This window comes from Marmota flaviventris, chromosome 20, assembly GCF_047511675.1.
Source record: "Marmota flaviventris isolate mMarFla1 chromosome 20, mMarFla1.hap1, whole genome shotgun sequence".
Taxonomy (NCBI): Eukaryota; Metazoa; Chordata; class Mammalia; order Rodentia; family Sciuridae; genus Marmota; species Marmota flaviventris.
The window spans coordinates 14779353-14803373 of NC_092517.1; the positions used below are offsets into that span (position 1 = coordinate 14779353).

The window sequence follows — 24021 nt, forward strand, 5'->3', positions numbered from 1 at the left end:
CTCAGCGGCGCGCCTCGGTAGCGTCAGAGCGACGTCGCGCCGGGCGGGAAAGTCGAAAGTGAGGGGCGGTGACGACTTCTGCGTGTTGAGTGGATCTGCAGTTGGCGTCGCTCGAGGCTTCGCGCCACTGGGGCCTAGTCCCTAGGTCCAGGCCGAGCCCGGCCTTTCCCTCTGGGGCTCTGCGCCCGGAACCTGGCTTCCTCATCCGCCCTATTGTGGGGTAATTCCCTCAGGTACCTCCAGCGTCGTTACAGGGACGAAATGAGAAGGGACGCTATCGCTCCCATCCTCAACCTGAATGGTCTGGTTTTGGTGACTGGCCCTCTTCCTTTAGACTTTTCTGGAAACGAGGTGGTGTCGCACGTGTTGAGGGTGTGTGCTCTAAAGTCGCAAGATCCTTAGTTGTCTTAGTTTTTCTATCTGCAAAATGGCCGACAATGGTTTTACAGTATTAAATGAGGTAATGGATAATATAGAAGGATTAACACATCGTAAGTGTTAATCCTTGTTGGAAGCCATTGTTAAGTACTGGTGGTAGTTAATGTAGATTCCCGAGTCGGTCTGCTGGAGTTAGAATCCTGGACTATGGAAATAATAATTGTATTATTATTATTTTTATATTACTATTATAATTTATAATATAATGTAATACAAATTTATATTATTATTATTATAATTCCTCACACAGATTTTTGTGAGGAATAAATGAATTATTAAATACAAACCACTTTAAGAAAAAAAAGCCCGGTAGGGCACCTAAAATACTGATAATTTATAACTGATTTAAGCGGGTCGGCAGGCTGAGAAAGGAGGCACCGCACGTTCAAAGCCAGCCTTGGTAATTTAGTGAGGCCGAAAGAAACTTAGCAGATCTTGTCTCAAAAAAATAAATAAATAAAGGCTGGGGATGTGGCTCAATCCCCTGGATTCAATCTCTGGTACAAAACAAAACAAGAAAAAAAAGACTTTCTGGGGCTGGGAGCATAGGTCAGTGGCAGAGCTCTTGCATAGTGCATGAAGTCCTTGGGTTCCATCCTTAGCCCTCAGGCGTAGGGAGGACTTTCTCCGGAAAATTGTCCCTGCTTTTCTTCTCCACCTAGACTAAATTTCATTGTAAGCCTTCACTCAGAGTAACCTGTACTTTCCTTTTATAGGATTTACCCAACTGAAGTTAAATGTATTAAGACTATTTGCCTTTATACTGTAAACTCCCTCTGGGCAGCAGCGTTCATGTCCATCTTGTTCACAGTTGTAACCCCAGCACCTAGCACAGTCCTTATATTGTATTGAATTAATGAGTTAAAAGACAGGTGTCTTGAATCTCAGAGGAAGAGCTGTGAATTTTCTCCTTTTAGGAAGTGTTCTATTGAAATAGGAAAACAAGTCTTGAAGAATTGCCCAAATATGGGAGTTGAAATGTGTTGAGCACATGGTGATAGAATTAGTATGAAGACTAAAATTCTTTTGGTTTTGGAAAGAACATTTATTTTTTTAAACTGTAATTTTGACTTATCAGAATTTTGCTTCTAGAGGATAACTTTTTTCCTGTCGTTTTACTCTTGTAAGTTGACTCTTGTAAATTATTTACTCTTGTAATTTAAGTGTGGAGAACTTCACTCAAAATGATTTCCAAAAGAACACTTTCAAAATCTGAGGATAAAGAGACCCTGATGGAAGATGCCTCCAGTAAGTATTTGCCATTTATTGCTTTATTTCCTATAGGAAATGTATGAGACATTTAGTGATATGTAAAGTTTTTACTTTTCAAGTCCTAGGCATCATCAAGGCCTAATAGATACAGCACAAAGAATCTACTGTCAGGAGATCTGGGATAGAGTTCTATCTCTGTTTCCACATATAACTTCAGGCATACCCCTCTAAGCATCAGTAGCTACATTCATTAGAGGATTTTGTCTTATCTGTGGACTTCTGTACATTATCTCTGTGTTGGGACACAAAGAAAAGACAGTTCCCATCTTTTTAAAAAGCTTGGTCTTTTCTACCTTAAAAAAGTTAAGGTAGCTATGGTAGTGATATATAAAGGAAAGGTATGTGAAAGCAGAGGCAAAGAAACTGTATAGAGCTTTGCCCAAATGAGAATGTGACTGACAAAGACCCTAGGAGTTTGGAAAAGAAGAAACTGAAAGTTCTTTTCATTTATTAAACTCATTTAAGGGCTGGAGTTGTGGCTTGGGCTGGGGTTGTGGCTCAGTGGTAGAGCACTCGCCTTGCACGTGCAGGACCCTGGGTTCGATCCTCAGCACCACATAAAAATAAGTAAGTGAAATAAAGGTATTGTGTCCAACTACAACTAAAAATAAATATAAAAAGAATCATTTAAGGTTGTTCTAACTGATTGAAGTGTTCTTTCTTATTAGCGTATAGGAATTTAGGTCTGACTCATGGTCAAATACAACTGATGTTGATGAAAATGTTATTGACAATATTTAGAATTAAGAAATAAAATTTTAAGGCTAAAACTCTGTTAGTAAAGGCTTGATTTAGGCTCTATCTGTTGGTGAAGGGATTGTAGAATACAGACAAATTGATAAAAAAATTGAAACTGAAGAAAAATAATATAAGAAGTTACTAAATGAAGATTTTGTACTTTCAAAATACTGTTCTCCAAAAGGGAAGAGACTTCTGAGTTAAATTTATGAGAAGGGACTTTGTTTTCTTTGGTGTGATGAGCAAACTCAATCTTTTCTGGTTATGTCTAAATTTCTTTTTTTCTTTTGGGTTCAGGGATTGAACTCAGTGGCATTCAACCACTGAGCCACATCCCTAGCTCTATTTTGTATTTTAGTTCGAGACAGGGTTTCACTGAGTTGCTTAGCATCTTGCTTTTTGCTGATGCTGGCTGTGAACTCGTGATCCTGTCTTAGCCTCCTAAGCTGCTGGGATTACAGGTGTGCACCACTGTGCCAAGCCTAAATTTCTTTAAGGAAGGTAGTGAGTGGTCTTTGTTTTCTGTTTAAGGCTTTGTTGTTGGGTTTTTTTTTTTTTTTTTGTTTTCCTTTGTTAGGAGGGATTAAACTCAGGGCCTATCCCCAGACCTTTTTCTTTTATTTTGAGACAGGGTCTTGCTAAATTGCTTAGGGCCTTGCTAATTTGCCAAAACTGGCTTCAAACTTTGGATTCTCCTGCCTTAGCCTCCCCACCCCCATAGCTGGAATTACAGGTGTGCACCACTGTGCCTAGCTTGTTACTTTTTATTGGTTGAAAACCTTGGGATGAAACCAATCTGTGCTTTGTATTAAAGATGTGATGTAGGAGAACCTGTTCCATTCTGTTATTTATTTATTTATTTTTGCATTACAATTCTTAATACACCATTATACAATAATTTATCATGTCTCTGATTATTTATAAGGTGTGTTGATACCAAATTCACATCTGTATTTTGTACCTTTTACCATCCATGCTAATCCCCTCCATTCTGTTTTTGTATACACACCATTGATCCTCAAATTTGGTGTACATCAGGATTACTACCTGAGGAGTTTGTAAAAAAAAAAAAAAAAAAAAAAATTAGACTCCTAGGTGCCATTCTCAAGATTTCACTCAGTAGTTCTAGAATTTAGCCTGGGAATGTGCATTTTAATAAGCTTTTCAGTGATTTCAATACAGTGGTTTGACAATAACTTGAGAGAGCTGACTGCTTTAGGTTTTGGGTGGAAAGCATTCTGTTTATTCTTGTTTCAAGTGGTACAATTTGATTTCTTCAAATGAAAACCTGGTAAATATAATTCTGTGTGCTGCTTGTTTTATTTTTCTATTTGGAAGTCAGTATTGCTGACCATTGTTAGAGATAGTTCATTTCATTGTAGCACCAATTCTAGTCTTAATACTTCAGGAACACCCCAGATTTCCTCTCAAAGGCATTATTCCTGGATTTACATTTTAATCTTTAAAAAAAAAAAAAAAAAAAAAATATATATATATATATATATTTTAGGTGTAGATGGACACAACACAATGCCTTTATTTTTATGTGGTGCCGAGGATCGAACCCGGGTCCCACCCGCGCTAGGTGAGCACTCTACTGCTGAGCCACAATCCCAGCCCCTTAATCTTTGTTTTACTTTTTTTTGTCATAATCTTTAAAATTTTTTCTATTTTCAGGAGCCAGGAAGAAATCACTTTCCAAAAAGACAAAGGAACCTTATGCTTCTAATGAAGTTGAAGAAAATGACAGTGTCTTTGTAAGACTTCTTAAGACATCAGGACTTATTCTTAAAACTGGAGAGAATCAAAATCAACTAGGTAATATTTTATCTAAATCTGTTTTTGGGGTTTAATGAAAGGGCTTAGGATTAAATCGTGGATTTTTCTACATTGAGAGGCAGTGAAGATTAAAGATGAGTGGATCATCTGTCAGGAGAAAAGAATGAAATTACTTTTTAGAGAATATTGTTTTATTCTGTTGTACTGGTTAATGCACATTAAGTACTTCTAATTTTTTTTTCCAGAAAAAAAAAAGTTATATGCTAGTATTCTTCCATGCTTTCTTGTGAAAAATATATTAATATCCAGGAAGTAAATAGATCTGTGTCAGAATAATTTCAGAGAAAAATGTATAGAGTTATATAAGGCCCTGTTTTTAGGGCATAGTTTATTCTATTGTGCTAAGGTTATGGCAGGTGTTTTTTTAGGACACTTAGTGACTATCCTCTATTAAAACTACATCTAGGGGCTGGGGTTGTGGCTCAGTGGTAGTGCGCTTGCTATTGTGTTAAAACAACAACAACAACTACATTTTTACTGCGGGTTTAGGAAGGTTCAAACAAAATTAGGTTGAAGATATTTTTAGTGGTTTTATCAGATTAGAGACTCAGATCTTTTGGGAAGAAAACTGTTAGATGTCACAGACCATGGTAACCAGCTGTCTTTCTTTCCTCATAGCTGTGGATCAAATAATTTTCCAAAAGAAGCTATTGCAGTCCCTGAGGAAGCATCCTTCTTATCCCAAAGTATGTATTTTCTCTGGTATTTTTGATTTTTTTCAGCAGTACTCTGGAATTAGGAATTTAAAGACACTTGCAAATAGTTGAGTGGGCTAGAATAATTTTTAGTTGACAATAAATGTTAAAACTGATAGTCTTACTCTCATTTATATTTAAAATCTCATTAAGGTGATAGAAGAATTTGTTGATGGCCTGGAATCTTACATTGAAGACCATGACAGTTTCAGGAATTGCCTTTTGTCTTGTGAACGTCTACACGACGAGGAAGCCAGGTGTGGAGAGGAGGCATGGAGCCTCCATAAATTCAGTCTCTTACAGTAACTGGCTTGGGTGTGGGGGGTGCAGTTTTTTATAATTTCACTTTTGATTTGTAGCTCGTTTTCTCTCAGAGTTTAAACCTAAACTTAAAATTGTTAAATTTGTGACTTTAAGGCTAAGCACTAGAGTGTTTTCTAGACTACTTCTACCTGTGTTGATAGAATTTAAAATTCTCTACCTCTCTATCATGTTCTGTATTTCTTGTCTAACAAGATTATATAGTGGCCACCCGCATGCCTGTAATCCCAGTGGCTTGGGAAGCTGAGGCAGGAAGATCATGAGCTCAAAGCCAGCCTCAGCAATTAAGTGAGGCCCTAGGCAACTCACCAAGATGCTCTCTAAATAAAATATGTGAGGCACTGTCGATCCTCAGTACCACATAAAAATAAACAAGTAAAATAAAGGCATTCTATGTATCTATGACTACAAAAAACAGGGAGGGGGCTGGGGTTGTGGTTCAGGTTAGGCACTGCTGGGTTCAATCTCCAGTACCCCACCTCCCTAAAAATGATTATATTGTGGGCTTAATCTTTAGATTGTGTACCTAACCAGTTTTCTGGAGAAAAGATAGTAAAAATGTTAAAAAAAAAAAAGGAAAACAAAATAGTAAACAAATGTGTCTTTTATAGCATGGGCGCATCTTACTCTAAGAGCCTCATCAAACTGCTCCTGGGGATTGACATATTACAGGTGAGACTCTACTACTTTTTCTGTGAACGTTTGATAGATATGATTTGTGGTATGTGCCCAATTATAAGTGGCTAGAACAGGGCAGAGTAGGGTTAATTGGAGAGTTTAAGTTTGCAACAGCCTTATCATAGCTCGTTTGGTGAGCTGAGTCTGTTAGGGTTATTTAGGGTATTATTTACATCTCTGAACTGTGCCCATTAGTCCCTCTCATCTGGCAGTCCCTTTTATTCACTCAGCATCTAAGTCCTCTTTCTGAAGGCTGCATCCTATGTGCACTGAGAACCTTATAATCTTTGTCGCACTCACATTTGCATCATTTCCCAATTAGCTTTTTAGTTGCTTAATAATTTAATTTTTCCCTTTCCTTCCCCCTTCTTTCTTTTTTAATGTATTGAGTGTTATGCAGTGGTATGTTTTAAATATCTCAAATTATACAAAATTAATGTACAGTGGAAAGTCTCCCTCCTATCCTATCCACCATTTTTCTTCTCCCCGTCTTTTATCTCTTCGTTTTCATTGGAAATCTTAAATATAATGCTTACCTTAAGTCTAAGAGCTCTTGTTCTCTGAAGAGAAGTCTTCTTCTCTTGAAAAATGTTCGATAAATTGCATGGAAATGGAAGGAGACCCTCAGGGTTATACAAAATTACATACAAGAGGAAATGAGGGGAAAGGGGAAAATAATAGAAGGGGGAGAAATGAATGACAGTAGAGGGGGTAGAGAGAGAAGAGGGGAGGGGAGGGGAGGGGAGGGGGGATAGTAGAGGATAGGAAAGGCAGCAGAATACAACAGACACTAGTATGGCAATATGTAAATCAATGGATGTGTAACTGATGTGATTCTGCAGTCTGTATACGGGGTAAAAATGGGAGCTCATAACCCACTTGAATCAAAGTGTGAAATATGGTATATCAAGAACTATGTAATGTTTTGAACAACCAACAATAAAAAATTTAAAAAAAAAATGTTCGATAATTTTTAAAGACTACATTTCATAGATTAACAGTTATATTTGTTCATATTTTATTATCTGATTATTTTGTCTTAGCAATTGATTTTTAATATTTCAAAAGACAGATTATTCATATCTTTGTATTTCAGCAGCTTATGTTCTGTATCTATGTGAACATTCTTATAATTAAGAGGACATCAAGAGCTCTGGTGGGAGAGAATTCTGGCTAATTATATATTTCTGTTGTGTATTTTGAGACTATCTTGTAATGCTCTACATTTTCTTTTTTAGCCTGCCATTATCAAGATCTTATTTGAAAAGTTGCCAGAATTTCTTTTCAAAACGTAAGTGAAGTTTTTCAGGAATACTTTTAGCACCCTGTTAGAGTTGTTTCTCTCTGGAACATCATTGTTTTCTCTGAAGACCATGTTAATTATGATGCCAGGTTCTTACATGAGTACTAAACTTTTATTGGGGTACCTTTCTTTGAAATTTCATCTATTATTGGCTTCATAAGAAATTAGCAGAAATGTGGTTAAAAGTAAATAATATATATGTATGTACATGCATGGGATTATTCCTAGTGCCAATTGACTGGAGGCAGGTATTCTCTGAATATTGTTCTTTACCTTTTTGTTTTTATAGTGTATGTGTACTGCATATTTTTAAAAGTTTTTTACATTTAATTTAATTTTTTATTTTTAATTTTCTTTTAGTTGTAGATGGACATAATAGCTTTATTTTCTTTGTTTTTATGTGGTGCTAAGGATTGAACCCAGTGCCTCACATGTGCTAGGCAAGTGCTCTACCACTGAGCTACAACCCCAGCCCTGTACTATCTATTTTAAAAATTATTATGTCATAAAAAACTGAACAGTTTATAATAGAAAAGTAGACAGAGATCGTGAACAGACAATTCACAAATGCAAGAACATTAAACATTAAAAGTTCAATTTCATTAGCAAAGAGACAGTTTTAAAACAATAAATGCATTTATTCTTTCCATTCTCAAAAGGGTCTTCTATGTTGAGTGTAATTAACAGGTATGTGCATTCATTGCTAATGAGCATATTAATTTGTTCAGTCATTTGAAAATCAAGAGGTTGTACGTAAAACCTAAGGTTTTGGCCATGCGCATGGAACATGCTTATATTCCTAGGGGCTCAGGAGGCTGAGGCAGGAGGATCGTGAGTTTAAAGCCAGCAACTTAGGGAGACCCTAAGCAACTCAGTGAGACACTGTCTCTAATTAAATACAAAAATGGGCTGCAGTTGTGACTCAGTGATAAGAGCCCCTGGATTTATTCCCTGGTACAAAAGAAAAAAAGGAAAAGAAGAACCTAAGGTTTTAGGTTGATGTAGCATAGTAGTAGAAGTGTGTGTGTGAGGGTCCTGGGTTCCATTCCCAGCATCACATACACAAAAAAAGACTTAGATTTTGCAGACCCTTTAATTCTCACTGCTCTCTCCTGTTTTACCCCAAAATGTTTACTAACTGAAAACAAAGACATAAGATTATTGTCTAAAATAACAAAAAAATTAGAATTGGTTATAGATTAGTGGTTGAGCTCTTGTACAGTATGCAGGAGGCTCTATGTTCAGTCCCCAGCACTGCAAAACAAAACAAAAGAAAAACAACAAAAACACAGACAAGAAAATAACAAAAAATTGTGAACAACTGACATGTTAAAAAATAGAAACATCATGTGGACATTAAAATTATAATGACTGGGGCTGGAGTCATGACTCAGTAGTAGAGTGCTCATCTAGCAGTGTAAGTCCCTGGTTCAATCCTCAAGCACCATATAAAAATAAATTAAAGGTATTGTGTCCAACTACAACTAAAAATAAAATATTAAAAAAAATTATATTGACTATTTGATGCCATACATTAATTGAAAAAAAAAACCCCATGTTATAAATCAATGTCTTGTTTTAAAAAAATATAAACCATACATAATGCATTATTAATAGTGGATATCTTCGGTATGACAGATACATAGTCATTTTCATTTTCTCCATTTTATGTCCTGTACATAATATACTTTGAAGATGCATTTTTAAAAATTTCAGGTTTTAGATGAATGGTTCATCGTGGATGCTTTATGTTCTGGCTAAGTCTTTCTTAGTGCTTAAGATGGGCTGTGGAGGAAGGAGGGGAGGGCATGGGGAATTACTGGGGAATGAAATCTACAAAATTATGCTGCATCTATGTATGAATATACTAGAGTGAATAATAATAATTCAGTAATTAAAATACAATATTAGGGAGATCAGTGGAGCAGTCAGATGGCAGCTAGAGGAGATGAGGGAAAGAGAAAGTACTTGGGAATGAGATTGATCATATTATGTCCATGTATGAGTATAGTATAGTGAATCTCACTATTATGTATAATTATAATGTCCCAATACAAAAATTTTTTTAAAAGATTGGTTGTAGTAAACAAGAACCAAGAATACTGTTAAGAAAAGGAGCTGGGGATAGTCCAAAAATTTAGGTTAGGAGGAAGGCGTAGATTCTTATTTTGTGGAAAATAATAGTAACTGAGCCAGCATTTCTTCATAAGTGAAGAAATGCTCGTCACAATACTTTCATGAACATAATCTAATTTGAACTCATGAGTTTTCATAGCAGTTGATGTGCTTGCCTTTTCTTTTTCATTGATGTAATAATTTTTTTACCTTTTGAAAAATATTATTCTATTCAGTTTTAATTTGTTAGCTTTCTATCTTTTAAAAATTATATTATATTAAGGTCCGTGTGATGGTGCACGCCTGTAATCCTAGGGAATCAGGAAGCTGAGGAAGGAGGATTCTGAGTTCAAACCCAGCCTCAGCCACTTAACTAAGGCCCTGAGCAACTCTGTGAGACTCTGTCTCTAATAAAATATAAAAAAGGGGGGCTAGGGTTGTGGCTCAGTGGTACAGTGCTTGCCTGGCGTGTGTGAGGCCCTGGGTTCAATCCTCAGCACCATGTATAAGTAAATAAAGTAAAAAATCTAAAAAAAACCCCAAAATAAAAAAAACCAACAATCATACATTTTATATATATATATATATATATATATATATATGTAAAATAAAAGGGCTAGTGATGTGGTTCAGTGGTTCAGTGGCTAAATGTCCTTGGGTTCAATCCCTGGTATAGAAAAAATTATATTAAGAAATACTATCTTGGGGCTGGGGATGTGGCTTAAGCGGTAGCGTGCTTGCCTGGCATGCGCGGGCGCTGGGTTCTATCCTCAGCACCACATAAAAATAAAATAAAGATGTTGTGTCAACCGAAAACTAAAAAATAAATATATATATAAAAAAGAAATACTATCTAGCCCTATTTTCCCTTCTTTTATAAACTCTCTCCAGCTGTAGCCGTTGCTAATAGTTTGACGTGTCTTCTTCCAGACCTCTTTCTTAATATGTGTAACCCTATGTTTGCTGCTTTTTGGTCTAGCACATTGCCCAGTGCATGGAAATATTTCAGTAAATGTTAATTGAATGAATGGAATATTTTGCACCGTATTAGTGCTGTTATAGAAAAATCAGAAAGGCTAAGATCTGGGGCAGGGAGTGTAGCTCAGCAGCACTTCCTTAGCATGTGTGAGGCTCAGTGTTCAATTCCCTGCACAAAAATAAAATAAAATAAAAAACAAAGTCTAACTTCCTTGAATTCTCATTCTAACCTTTCAGTGCGAGCAGTGATGGAATCAACATGCCTCGACTCATTTTCAGTCAATTAAAATGGCTTGACAGAATTGTGGATGGCAAGGTAGGCTTTGGAGCTTTATTATTATTCATATTTAAAGAATGTTTTTTGAGTGGATGTGTAACCGATGTGAATCTGCAATATGTATACGGGGTAAAAATGGGAGTTCATAATCTGCTTGAATCAAATGTATGAAATATATATGTCAAGAGCTTTGTAATGTTTTGAACAACTATAATAAAAAAAAATTTAAAAAAAATAAAGAATGTTTTTTGTACTTGCCAACTTTTAGAATTTGTAGGGTTTTCCCCCTTGTTTTTATGCTGAGCATTCACACTTTTCTGACTATCCATTAGCTTTTTCCAGTTTTCATAATTTTAGAATTATGATTATTTTGCCCTTTAAATTTTTTCAGAAAAGCTTATCTAATTATAAAATTAGATATCATTTAATATATAAATTAAATGTTTGGAAATAAATTACTTTTTCTAAGTAAAGAGATTGTAGTGTATTTCTGAAGTGATGAGATACCAAACCATCTTACTTCACTACAATTGTTTTAATTTGATTACATATTGAGGAACATTGTAAAAGTTTTTGTAGTTATATGATTTGTTATTCAAGCACCTTGATAAAGTTAAATCTATTTTGAGCCAAGTGCTTTAGGTTCATTTTTCTTCAGGAGTTTATAAATTCATCTTTCTAAGTTGACAGACATTCTGATGCTAAATTTCTGTTTGGAAGAATATGAGTTTTGGGGGTTTCATCTGGGATGGAATTTGGGGTCTGCCAATTAACCATGTATCCTTGGGTAATTCATTCATACATTTAAAATATGGGAATTATTGTAAAACCCCATAGTTGTGAAGATTAAATGGAATAATGTATGTAATAGACCTATTAGATAATATACTATCCATCTTATATTTTTTTCTGTTTTGTTTTATATGAAATTATCTGGGCCATTTGCCTCTAAACTTAAGTTTTGAGCTTGCATCTGTAGTTGAGATATTGTACAAAAGATAACTTGAGCTCTGCATTTCATGAGTAGGTAGTGTTTCTGTATTCAGGATAATGTGCTGCAATTCTAATAGTGTCCCTCACTGCAGGACCTTACCACCAAGATCATGCAGTTGATCAGTATTGCTCCAGTGTACCTGCAACATGACTTTGTTACCAGCCTACCTGAGATCTTAGGGGATGCCCAGCATGCTGATGTGGGGAAAGAACTCAGGTAGATGAGCACTCTGCTACTATCTCAAAGAGGCACCAATATGGGAGCTTTATCGCTGCAGTGTGTAGAGTGGTAGTAATATGGTATCAAAGGAGCATGGTATATCTATTTCTCAATAATAGGGCATGGGATTTGACTTGTATTTTTAATGACAGGTATATATTTGAATAGACCCATCTGCTTTTTTTTCTTTTCTTTTTTTTTTTAATTTTTTATTGTTGGTAATCTGCTTTTTTTTCCCCAATATTTTTTAGTTGTAGAAGGACGTAATACCTTTATTTTACTTTACTTCTTTATTGGTGCTGGAGATTGAACTCAGGGCTTTGTGCATGTATCAACTGAGCTATATTCCCAGCTCTATTTTATTTTTATGTGATGCTGAGTATTGAACCCAGTGCTTAACATTTGCTAGGCAAGCATTTAACCACTGAGCGACAACTTAAGCCCCAAGACCCATATACTTTTTAAAAAATGATATACCTGTGAATGAAGATGTCTTGATTAGGATTAGGTATACAAATTTGGCATATAAGAACTTGAACATGATGACTTTGTTTCATTAGCATTTCCTCCAAGGAATTCTCAATCTGACTTGCACGTCACGATTATTTATGGATTTTTTAAACATCTACATTCTTTTTTTTAAAATTCTAATTTGTTATACATGATGGCAGAATGCATTTCAATTTATAGTACACATAAAGCACAATTTTTCATGTCTGTGGTTATACACAGGGTTACATCATTCGTGTCTTCATACATGTTCTAGGGTAATGATATCCATCTCATTCCACCGTCTTTCCCACGCCCCCTCCCTTCCCCTCCCTCCCCTTTGCCCTATCTAAAGTTCCTCCATTCCTCCCGTGGTGGCGGCCCACTCCCCATTATGGATCAGCATCCACATATCAGAGAAAACATTCGGCCTTTGGATTTTGGGGATTGCCTTACTTAGCATGATATTCTCCAACTCCGTCCATTTACCTGCAAATTTCATGATTTTATTCTCTTTTAATGACAAATAATATTCCATTGTGTATATATACCATAGTTTCTTTATCCATCCATTTATTGAAAGGCATCTAGGTTGGTTCCACAGTTTAGTGGATTGTGGTGGTATAAACATTGATGTGGCTGTTTAACATCTACATTTTTTGAGTCCCTAGACGATTCATTGTGATATACTCCCTGCATTAGACCTGTTGCTGATACCCATTGCTTACTGCCATTCATTTGAAAAATAGTCCTATAATTGGTGGATTAGTAATAAAGAAGGGAGAACTACATCCCTAGAATATAGCTTCTGTATTAATGTAACTTTTTACTTGTCCTAGAGGTAGTTTTTAAAAAATTTGAATTCTGCAGTTGCCTACTTCCAAATATGTCCAGTGATTTGCTTCTGTGCTTTTGGGCAGGATGCTCCCTTTGGGTGGGGTCCTAACTGCTCACTTTGCCTGCTTCCTGCCAGCTTGTTCTTTTGTACAGCCTTCTTTTAGAGTCCATCCCTATACTTTTCACTACTTTATGCTCTTGTAGCACCCTGTATATGCATCTTTTATATTTAATCATGCTCTATTGTAATTGTTCTGTTTTTTTTTTTCTATTTTCAGGAAGGATGTTTGCCAAACTCAATAGTGACCTCTGGGTAGTTGGTGTGGTGAAGGAGGGCTTCTTGTTTCTTAATTTATTTACTTGAATTTTTATAATGAGCAATGAGCATGTATTTTTTTTTTATAATGAAGACAGCTTCTAGTGAAATATAACATCAGTATTTTAATTGGAACTGAGTACAACTGGCCCTCTGTATGCACATCCTCTGATTCAATCAACTATAGATCAAAACTATTCAGAATAAATGCTGCATCTGTATTAACATGTGCAGACTTTTTCCTTGTCATTTTTCCCTAAGCAATATAGTAGAAGAGGGGCTGGGGTTGTGGCTCAATGGTAGAACACTTGCCTGGCATGTGTGAGTTACCGGGTTTATTTCTCAGCGTTGCATATAAATAAATAAAGGTTCATTGACTAAAAAATATAGCAGAAAAACTATTTACATAGCATTTACCTAGTTTTAAGTGTTATAAATGATTCAGAGATGATTTACTGTTTATAGGGAACTGTATAGGGCATATCCAAATGCTATGCCATTTTATGTAGGGGACTTGAGCATGTATTCAATTTGGTATCCATGAGGAGTGGGGTCCTGAAATCCAAGGTCAGATACCAAGGGACAACTGTGTATCCTGTCTTCCCATAATCTGATGAGTCATTTTTCTCAAGTGTTTAATCTGCCTAGTTCTCTTGAAACCTTTATACAACTTTCTTTTTCCAACATTCACAGTGACCTATTAATGGAGAATACTCCCCTTACCGTCCCAATCCTGGATGTCCTTTCCAGTCTCCGACTTGACTCAACCTTCCTATCTAAGGTAGGAAAGACTGTGCTCTCCAGAAACAGGGCCAGCTTTCTGACCTCTTGGAACCATTGTCAGTTAGGCATTACCTTGGAAGAAATTATGTAAAGAAAATTGCCCTTTGAAACTGTACTGAATGACATTTGATCTTTTTTTCTCTTCAGTGAGTTTCAGATGCTCTAAAGTTAAAACTTTATGTCTCAGCCTCCTGAACTTCTGGGATTGCAGGCATGCATCTCTGTGCCTGGTGGGATAACACATTTTTATGCTTTCTTAGAGCCAATTGTGAATTCGGGCTTCAAAATGTAAGACAATACACTTGCCAGCTGTTTGTGAGGAAGTTTTTGCATTAACAATTGAAAACTTGTAATTTGGAGGATAGCAAAAGAAGGCGTTTTTTTTCCCTCAAGTTGTGGATGGGAAAACTGAGAGTTATGTTTCTGATTTTACCTAAGAAGTCAGTTTGGGGTTGAGGTAGAGACATGGAAATAGTTAAGGTTTTTGTGCTTTCTAATTTTAGGTCCGCCAGTTGGTGATGGGTAAGCTGTCCTCAGTCGCTTTGGTTGACTTACCTGTGATAATCAAGTTCATTCTTCATTCCATAACAGCCACCAATGCACTTGAGGTATAATACTCTTTCCCACCCAACGTAGATAAAGGTACATCAGGATAAATTTATTTAAATTAATAGGTCCATATTGCTCTTCTCTGGCCCCAAACTAAATGATAAATACTGATTAATCCACATAGCATTCAGGGAAAAGAATGATACTATGATTGATTATTATGTATAAGCCCTTACAGGAATTTCTGTGTACCTCAAAGAATTCTGGAATTTGGGTGTGACATACTATACCTGCATTAACCATTCTCATCAACTATTTCAATGTTGCCTTGTCCAGCATTTAAACTTTCTTCAGTCTTTAAGGGGTTGTTATAATTCTATTGAGAGAATGGGCTGTCTCTATCCACTATGACCACAACAACATGGCTAATTTTACTTTCTTCAGGTAATTTCTGAGCTTCGGGAGAGGTTGGATCTGCAGCATTTTATTTTGCCATCAATGTTTCAGGCTTCCCAAATCAAGTTGAAAATTACAGGAGCAAGGTAATAGAGCTTTTGACAGTTGCCATCCTTTTTCTAGCAGTAAAAGAAAAGTTTTCTGACATCTGTTTTTTCTGAAAGTCAGGACTGTTGGAACTTAATACTTAAAATTTACAAATAATGGTAGTAATATTACATTCACGTACAGTACCATTTAGTTTCTCACGTCGTGTGTATGTGTGTGTGTGTGTGTGAGAGAGAGAGAGAGAGAAAGAGAGAGAGAGAGAGAGAAACGCCATTCAGATCACTTCCATCTGGACTGCAAGTTTTTTACATATGCGATTATGACTTGCTCCCAGGTACCTGGCTAGGAAACAGGTACTGAGATGTTCTTCTTTGGTCAGTAGAAGAAACAATTTTTTTCCCCTCTTCTACTTGTAGTTCTTCAGAATACCAAGAAGATGACAGTCCAAACTGTGTTATGCTTCTCTTTGATATCTTAAAGTTGACTGTTAGGTATGAGAAAATCATTTCAGAAGCCTGGATTAAGGTGAGTGAGATCTTTGGAACATCATGGAGGAAAGGGGTGTTAATCAGTGATGGATAATGTAAGTAAGAAGTAGAAATGAACTCCCATTTTTACCCGTATACAGATTGCAGAATCACATCAGTTACACATCCACTGTTTTACATATTGCCATACTAATGTCTGTTGTGTTCTGCACTTGAATCAAATGTATGAAATATGATATGTTAAGAACTATATAATGTTTTGAACAACTAATAATAAAAATAAAAAAAAAAAAAGATAAGTAGAAATAACTGAGCATGTTGACGCACGCCTATAATCCCAGTGCGCAGGAGGAACATGAATTCAAAGCTAGCCTCAGCAAGACCCTATTTCTAAATAAAGTACACTCAGTGGCTGAGTGCCCCTGAGTTCAGTCCTGTTCCTGTCCCCCGCAAAAAAAACTTAGAAATAAAAACTGAGATAAAAATGATAGATGATTGGCAGATTGGCTGTCAAGTCAGAGAACAGGGCATGCTGAATAAGGCATGAAGAAATGTTCCACTGATGTGTCATAATGTTTTTGTGACCCTCTTTTTCCCCAGGCAATTGAAAACATTGAGTCTGAGCACAAGGTAATGCTTTTGTCCTACGAATTTTAAGTATTATAGTCTAAGTAGTGACTTCAGCTAGCTTGTTCTGTTTTCTCTCTCCCTTCAGTTGTTCCTTCTGTGTCTTCTCTAGCTCCTCCAATAAATAATTGCTACTGGGAAACTTGCCAGATGGTCTGCTCCTACTGGTTAATTTTTGCAGCAAAATAAGCCTATAGTATCCAGAAAGAGAAATCTGGACATTTCAAACATAAGTTGTAGTCAAAGAAAGTGACATCTCTACTTGGGTCAGTCCTATCCCTGCTTTGTCTGATAACCCTTTCTTTCTCCTACCTGGTGGAATTGTCGAGATGATGGCATTTTGTGTTTTACTTTACTTTATCCATGTAGTCCTGAGTAGATCAAAGTCTTCCCACTGTCAAGATCTGGTACTGGTCTTTCTCTTATTTCTAGAAGCCAGATGATTGAGTTTCTTATGTACTGATTTGATCTCCCTAAAGCTTTTTTTTTTTTTTTTTTTTTAGTTGGAATCTGTTTTGTTCTGTGGGATTTTTGTTAGACTATTCAGTTGTTGTTGAAAGACTATCTTAAAAGCTTTTCTGATATGGAATAAAAGACTGAAAATAATATTTTTTTAAAAATAGTTTTTTAGTTGTAGGTGGACACAATACCTTTATTTTATTTACTTATTTTTATGTGGTACTAAGGATTGAACCCAATGCCTCGCTCATGCTTGGCAAGCACTCTACCATTGAGCCACAACCCCAGCCCACAAAACAGTTTTTTTAATGATGAAAATATATTCTGGAATTGGCAAGTGATTTAATCTTTTGATAAATGTGAAGATGTTCAAAATTACTTCTTTGATAATATCACTTTCACTTATGTTCTGATGTGTTTTTAAGACAGTGGTTAATAATCATGGCACTTTATTTCTTTGAAAAATATTTCTGGCTTTTGTGAAAATTGAGGCACTCCCATGGGAGTATGTTGAAAAAGTAAATATATTTATTCTGAGTTTTAATGGGAAAATGTTGAGAGCTACTCTTTTATTGTAGTAAATGTACTGATTTACTAACTATTTTCATCTGTTGCGTACTTATCAATAGAGTTTCGACCTGGCAATGATTTTCATCATTTATAGCACTAATACTCAGGCAAAGAAGAACATTGAGAGGGTGGTAAAAAACAAGATCCGATCTGGCTCTATTCAAGAAGACTTGCTCGAGAGTACTTTCTGTATTCATTATGTGGTAAGTGTCAGAAAGTTAGGCAATATTAGTCTGACATATATAGAGAGGTAACTGTTCCTATCCAGTGTAGAATTCCTAATATCTTTGCTGAGTGTTTATTTTTCAGAAGGAGTTCCAACATTTCAAAACATGTGAGAGGTCTGAGGGCATAGCTCAGTGGTAGAATGCTTGCCTAGCATTCACAAGGCCCTGGGTTCAATCCCCAGTACTTAGGGGAAAAATCCAACAAAATAGGATTCTTTTTTATTTATTTTTTTTAATATTTATTTTTAGTTTTCGGTGGACACAACATCTTTGTATGTGATGCTGAGGATTGAACCCGGGCCGCATGCATGCCAGGCGAACGCGCTACCACTTGAGCCACATCCCAGCCCACAAAATAGGATTATTACCTTGATTGAGACATTATCGTCTTAGTAAACAAATCTAAGGGTTTTTTTTTTTTAAGATTGATTTTCATGAAATTAAAACTAATTTTTTTTTTTTCTCTACAAATTAAGTTTTCTTTTTCTGATTGCAAGTTAAATACAGAGTTTTAATTTTATAGCTTAACAATGAAGGGTCATACACTGAAATCAACACATATACCTAGTATTTCAGTCTGTTTGTCCACATACACAGCTGAAATCAATTACAAGGTATGGCCTAACAGATGCTAGGGGAACTTTTTTAAAAGTAGTTTTTACAGGTATCAAACAACTTCTTGCACACTGAAGTCATCATACATACAGGGCAAAGTCAGAGCTTTTATATTTGCGTTTATTCTTCATTTAACTTTTAAAACACTACTATAATTGAATATTAAAACAAAAACAATAGCAAGTAGTGAGCATATTATGATTATAGTCCTTCACTCATTCACTACTGCATATGAAATGCCTGCAGTGAGTGTTATTCACTGGCCCCATTAAGAGGTTTGACACTGAACACCACCTCTGGGATGATGTTCATCATCCTCATATGCTTCTCCATTATAATGGCGCCGTCTTTCCTGATTTGGATCAAAGTCCACCAGTTCTACCTGATCCATCTCATCAGTCTCTTCCACTTCCTTCCTCTCAGGTAGGAGTTTTTCCAGCAAAGAGAGTTTTTCAGGAGACAGAAAGCCATTTTCAGGAAAGTTTACCTTAAACTTGATGATTAGGTGACCCTTTTCATATGGTCTACGATAAATTGGCATACCTTCATTTAGCACACACTTTATATCTCCATGCTTGACAATCTGACCTGGATGAGAGGTGATGACTATGGTTCGATTATCAAGAGTAGATATTGGCTTCTGGAAGCCACATAATGCTTCCACCAGCTGTATGTCCATACACATGAAAAGGTCTTCTCCTCGTCGAGTAAAAACAGCATGGTCCTTCTGATCTAACACAATGATAATATCTCCTGGTTCCAGTCCTGGCTCTTGGTCTCCTTCACCATGGAATGTTATCTTTTGTCCATCTTTCATGCCTTTGTCAATATGAACTTCCAGAATCTTCTTCTCTCGAACTATCTTCCTTCCATTGCAGCTTTTACATCTATCTTTAGGACTGATCCGTTCCCCATGGCCCTGGCACTCCATGCACACAGACTGAATTTGCTGAACCATTCCAGGTCCTATCTGATGAATTCTTATTTGCATTCCAGTACCTCGGCAGTTGGGACAGCACTCTCCTGCTCCTTTCTTACCACCTCGGCCTTCACATTTGTCACAAATCACATTCTTTTGCAGAGCCAGTTTTCTTGTTGCACCATTATATAAGTCTTCTAATGTTACTGAGAGCTGGTGCACAACGTTTTTACCTCTCCTTTCTCTCTGCATCCTTCCTCCTCCTCCAAAAAACATATCAAAGATGTCCATGGGGGAGCCAAAACCACCACCTGCTCCACCCTCCTTAATTGCCTGTTCTTCTCCTTTGTCATATAATTCCCTTTTCTTGGCATCAGAGAGAACTTCATAAGCTTGAGAAATCTGTTTAAACTTTTCTCCTTCATTTGGATTCTTATCAGGGTGGTACTTCAAGGCCAGTTTTCTGTAGGCCTTTTTTAATTCTTCCTGGGTGGCATTGGGTTTGACCCCCCAAACATCATAGTAAGTGGTTTCTTTCACCATTTTCTACAGCCGGTGAGCGGGCTGGGGCCGTTGTGAGGGAGTGGGAAGGAGCGCGTAACTGTGTGCAGCCCGGGCAGCCGCCGCTCCTCCGCCTCTCACCGAGCGTTCTGGAAAGTTCCCTAAAACTAATTTTAACTGACTTAAATTCAGTTCTTTTATAGGAATTGTTTTAATTCAGGTCTTTTGATTCTGCCCTATAAGTTGATTTTTAATCTAAGATAAAAGTCTTCTACAGCTGCCTGTCATCTCATTATTGAGACTTTTGAATCTTTTTTTAAAAATATTTTTCAGTTATCGACCTTTACTTATTTATTTGTTCATATGTGGTGCTGAGAATCGAACCTAGTGCCTCATACATGCCAGACAAGTGCTCTATCACTGAACTACAACCTCAGCCCCAGAGACTTTTTAATCTTAATTTTGCATTTGTCATTTTACTTGTCTGGTTCTCTGCAACTTGCAGCTTTGTAAATTGGCCTTACAAAATCTTGTCCAAAGATGTTTGTAAAAACCTTGAAAAAAATAGGAACCAGAAGAATGCTAGTAGAGATGTAAATATGGATCTGTTGATCCATTAGTGTTTGAACATTTGACATTGAGAACCGCAGGTGATGATTCTTATCAAAATGTGAACCATTCAAACTGGAATTTCAGAAGCTGGGAGTAGTGTTTTGCTAGCTAAATATTAGAAGGGTTTGGCTTAGGAATTAATAAAAATATGTAGTTGCGTCTTAAGATTTTATATAGAAAATGGGTTTAATGTTTGTATTATTATGTTATGTATTTTGTCGAGTACTGGGGATCAAATCTAGGACCTCACACATGTAAAACAAGCAGTCTACCACTGAGTTATAAGTTATCCCTAGCCTTTTCTTTTCTTTTTTTTTGACAAAGGGTCTCACTAAATTTCCCAGGCTAGCCTTGAACTTGGAATCCTCTTCCCAAGTCACTAGAACTGTAGGTGTGTGCTGCCATGCCCAACCAAAAGGGATATTTTCTTAAGAGATACTAGTGGTTAATAGCAACTCTTAGAAATAACCATTATTTCTAATAATTATTTTATTAATTATTAAATAATAACTAATTATTTCTAATAGTTTTTCCCATAGTTTGTTTTCTGTTTATTCTTTGCTTTTTCAGGTTCTGAAGGATATTTGTCCATCCATTCTATTACTGGCTCAGAGTTTGTTCCACTCTCAAGATCAAAATATAATTTTGTTTGGCAGTCTCCTATACAAATACTCATTTAAGTTTTTTGACACTTACTGCCAGCAGGTATGTTGAAATATTTATTTTGGTTAAGGAGGTAAGAGAATGAAAGAATTCTGAGTGAATTGCATGTGATGTAATGTTTATTTCTTCAGTTGGAAAGCATTAAGAAAGAACTGGACTTTAGGAAAGGTCAGTTCTGTTCCCCGTCTTAAAATGAGGAGTCTGATGTGGGGTATCTTGTGAGCTTCAGAATTCTTTGGGTCTAAAATTAAAGTCCAAATTCATTCTACTTCAGATAGACATGGCTGAATGGGTTGGGTTTTTAGGTAGCTTTCCCAGTACAGGGATGACAAACTTAGCTTTAAATAATAAACTCCATTTGATCCTAGAGTTGTCCCTTAAAAATAAGTATAGTAAAAAATAAATGAGAAATATTTAAGTTCTAACACTGTCCCCATGAACCCGAGACACAAAATTTAATAGTGCATATCCAGAGGGAGGGCTATACTTGTGGAGAGTGATTATGAAAGCTAAGCAACTCACCAAGATGCTGTCTCTAAAATACAAAAAAGGGCTGGGGATGTGGCTCAGTAGTTGAGTGCCCCTGGTTTCAATCCCTGGTACCCTCCTCTTCTCCAAAAAAGAAAATCTATAAAACTTTTACCTCCTTGAGTGCCATCTTTTCAAGAAATTTCAACAGATGATGTCCAACCTTAACTTTAAGAGTAAAATTCAACTCATATGGGAAAGAGAAAGAAAGATACACCAAGGATCAAAATCAGGAGGGCTGAGATAGTGTTCACTGATAAATTGTGGGAAATAGGTTAAGATGGGATGGTAGTGAAGTTCCATTGTCTGAAGCCAATGACAATGAAAATTAGATAATAAATAATAAGACCAGGTGAGTTGTGATTTTAACAAAGGAGAAACTGGAAAGTTCTTGGGCATGAACCCCTTTTGATAGACTGTGCCGTATTTTTTTTTTCCCACACTGTCCTATTGACTCCCTCTCTGCGTTGTACAGGAAGCAGTTGGTGCCCTAGTGACCCATGTCTGCAGTGGGAATGAAACGGAAGTTGATACTGCATTGGATGTCCTCCTTGAGTTGATAAGATTGAACCCATCTGCTATGAGACTGAATGCTGTCTTTGTGAAGGTATGTCTTGGCTCTTTTGTTGTATGTATTGAATAATTTTTCTTTGTTGAATGTGTTTGAGAGTAATCTAATGTCTGTTAGTAGTCACTTATTTTGTATTCTTTAGATTCTGAGCATTACAATGGGTGGGAAGGGTGGAAGGAAGTACATTGATGGGCCAATAATACGAAAAAATTACTCATTACTTACATATTCATTCAGTAAAACTTCTTAATACTTAACTATGTGCCACACTGTTCTGGGTGCTCTGGATGTAAAGATCTTTGCCCTTGATGATAGAGATTAAGACACATAAGCAAGTCACTGAAATAGAAATGATGAAGTCTGTAATGAAGAGAAATTGCTATAGGTATAACAGAGAAGGAATAATTAAATTTGGTCTGCAAAGCTGGAAAAGCCTTCAAAACGGGGCTACCATTTGAGTGAGGTGGTTTTTTTTTTTTTTTTTAAGGAAAGGAAAGACTCCAAGAGGAAGGAAGGAAGGAGTGAGTTCTGGAAGAGAACAGTGTGAGCAGAAGCAAAGTAGTGCCTAAGTCCATGTGTGCCTGAGTGATGATAAGTGGAAAAGCATGGATATAGAGTAGGGTATGGCAGGAAGTGTTAGGAATTGAGACTGGTAGGACATAGGACAGGGCCAGGTATAGAGGGTATCAAAACCATGCTAAAACTGGATGTGGTGGTGCATTCCTGTAATCCCACTTGCTTGGGAGACTGAGACAGGAGGGTTGTAAGTTCAAAGGCAGCCTGGGCAATTTAGTGAGACCCTGAATCAAAAAGGGCTGGGGATGTACAGTAGTAGAGCACCCCTGGATTCGAGCCCTGTACTGTAAGAATCAAGCAAACAAATCATGCTAAGGAGTTTCAGTTTGATTTTATAAACAATAGGGAGCCAGTACTGACTTTTTTTTTTTTTTTTTTTTAAGTATTGGGGATTGAACTCGAGTCTCACACATGCTAGGTGAGCACTTTACCACTGAGCTACATTCTCAGCACTTTTATTTTATTTTGAGGCAGAGTCTCACTAAATTGACCTGGCTGGCTTTGAACTTGAGATCCTTCTTAGCCTCATGAGTAGCTTTGATTATAGCTGTCCACCACCATTCCTGGCTTGCTAATAAAGATTTTTATAAGAAGTTGACCTAATCACATATTGTGGTTGGATTGGAGACCACTGAAATGGTCCAAAGGAGTGAGAATAAGAAAAGAGAGGGAATGATTTGCTTTTAAGACAAGTTAGTGTTACCATCCATATGATTATCAGGAATATTTAACAAATGAGGAACAGAGAACTAGGTCCAAATTTTGTATCTTAGAAAACTATCTGATTGGCTGTCCATTTCCTGAGCTGAGAAGAGCCGGAAGAGAGTGCATCTTCTGCAGAAAGGATAATGAATTCAGTTTGGTATCTCTATATGTACTTGATTATGGAGAGTTGGAAATTCTGGTTTGGAGCCTAGGGGACATGTGTGGAGGAAGGTTTAGTTTGAATGTGCATATATCGATAACCATACAGGTGTGAGTTAAAGTGAGACAGTTTTTGAGGCGGAAGCCCAGGAGAATGCAGAAATTTTGAGAACATTAAAGTGGTAGACTAGAGCAAATGTCCATGCAAGGAGAATGAGAAAACAAGAAGGTGAATAATATAAACTAGCAGGATGTCAGGTAGTAAAAGCTCAGTTGAGGGGCTAAGGTTGTGGCTCAGTGGTAGAGTGCTCACCTAGCATGAACGAGCCACTGGGTTTGATCCTCAGCACCACATAAGTGTAAAATAAAGATATGCGTCCACCTAAAACTAAAAAATAAATATTTTAAAAAAAAAGCCCAGATGAAAGGGAGCTTCAAGACTCATGGATTTTCTGT

At 36.6% G+C, this 24021-nt stretch overlaps 2 protein-coding genes and 1 pseudogene across 2 annotated transcripts in view; 1 reads left to right on the forward strand and 2 right to left on the reverse strand.

The window, feature by feature from the left end:
* The window catches only part of Cidec (cell death inducing DFFA like effector c), a 554473-nt gene that overhangs the window by 101045 nt on the left and 429407 nt on the right, over positions 1-24021 (reverse strand). The window lies entirely within an intron of this gene.
* The window catches only part of Fancd2 (FA complementation group D2), a 59067-nt gene continuing 35127 nt past the window's right edge, over positions 82-24021 (forward strand). Inside the window, exons 1-17 of the mRNA XM_027931924.2 lie at positions 82-233; positions 1603-1686; positions 4126-4266; positions 4906-4973; positions 5136-5239; positions 5915-5975; positions 7220-7272; positions 10615-10693; positions 11740-11864; positions 14203-14290; positions 14796-14900; positions 15286-15383; positions 15762-15870; positions 16434-16463; positions 17549-17692; positions 20934-21068; positions 22030-22161. Of these exons, the coding sequence (XP_027787725.1) occupies positions 1623-1686; positions 4126-4266; positions 4906-4973; positions 5136-5239; positions 5915-5975; positions 7220-7272; positions 10615-10693; positions 11740-11864; positions 14203-14290; positions 14796-14900; positions 15286-15383; positions 15762-15870; positions 16434-16463; positions 17549-17692; positions 20934-21068; positions 22030-22161 (1536 nt within the window). The 5' untranslated portion in view covers positions 82-233; positions 1603-1622. The remainder of the gene's footprint in view (positions 234-1602; positions 1687-4125; positions 4267-4905; positions 4974-5135; positions 5240-5914; positions 5976-7219; positions 7273-10614; positions 10694-11739; positions 11865-14202; positions 14291-14795; positions 14901-15285; positions 15384-15761; positions 15871-16433; positions 16464-17548; positions 17693-20933; positions 21069-22029; positions 22162-24021) is intronic.
* On the reverse strand, positions 18431-19905 carry LOC114089929 (dnaJ homolog subfamily A member 1 pseudogene; annotated as a pseudogene).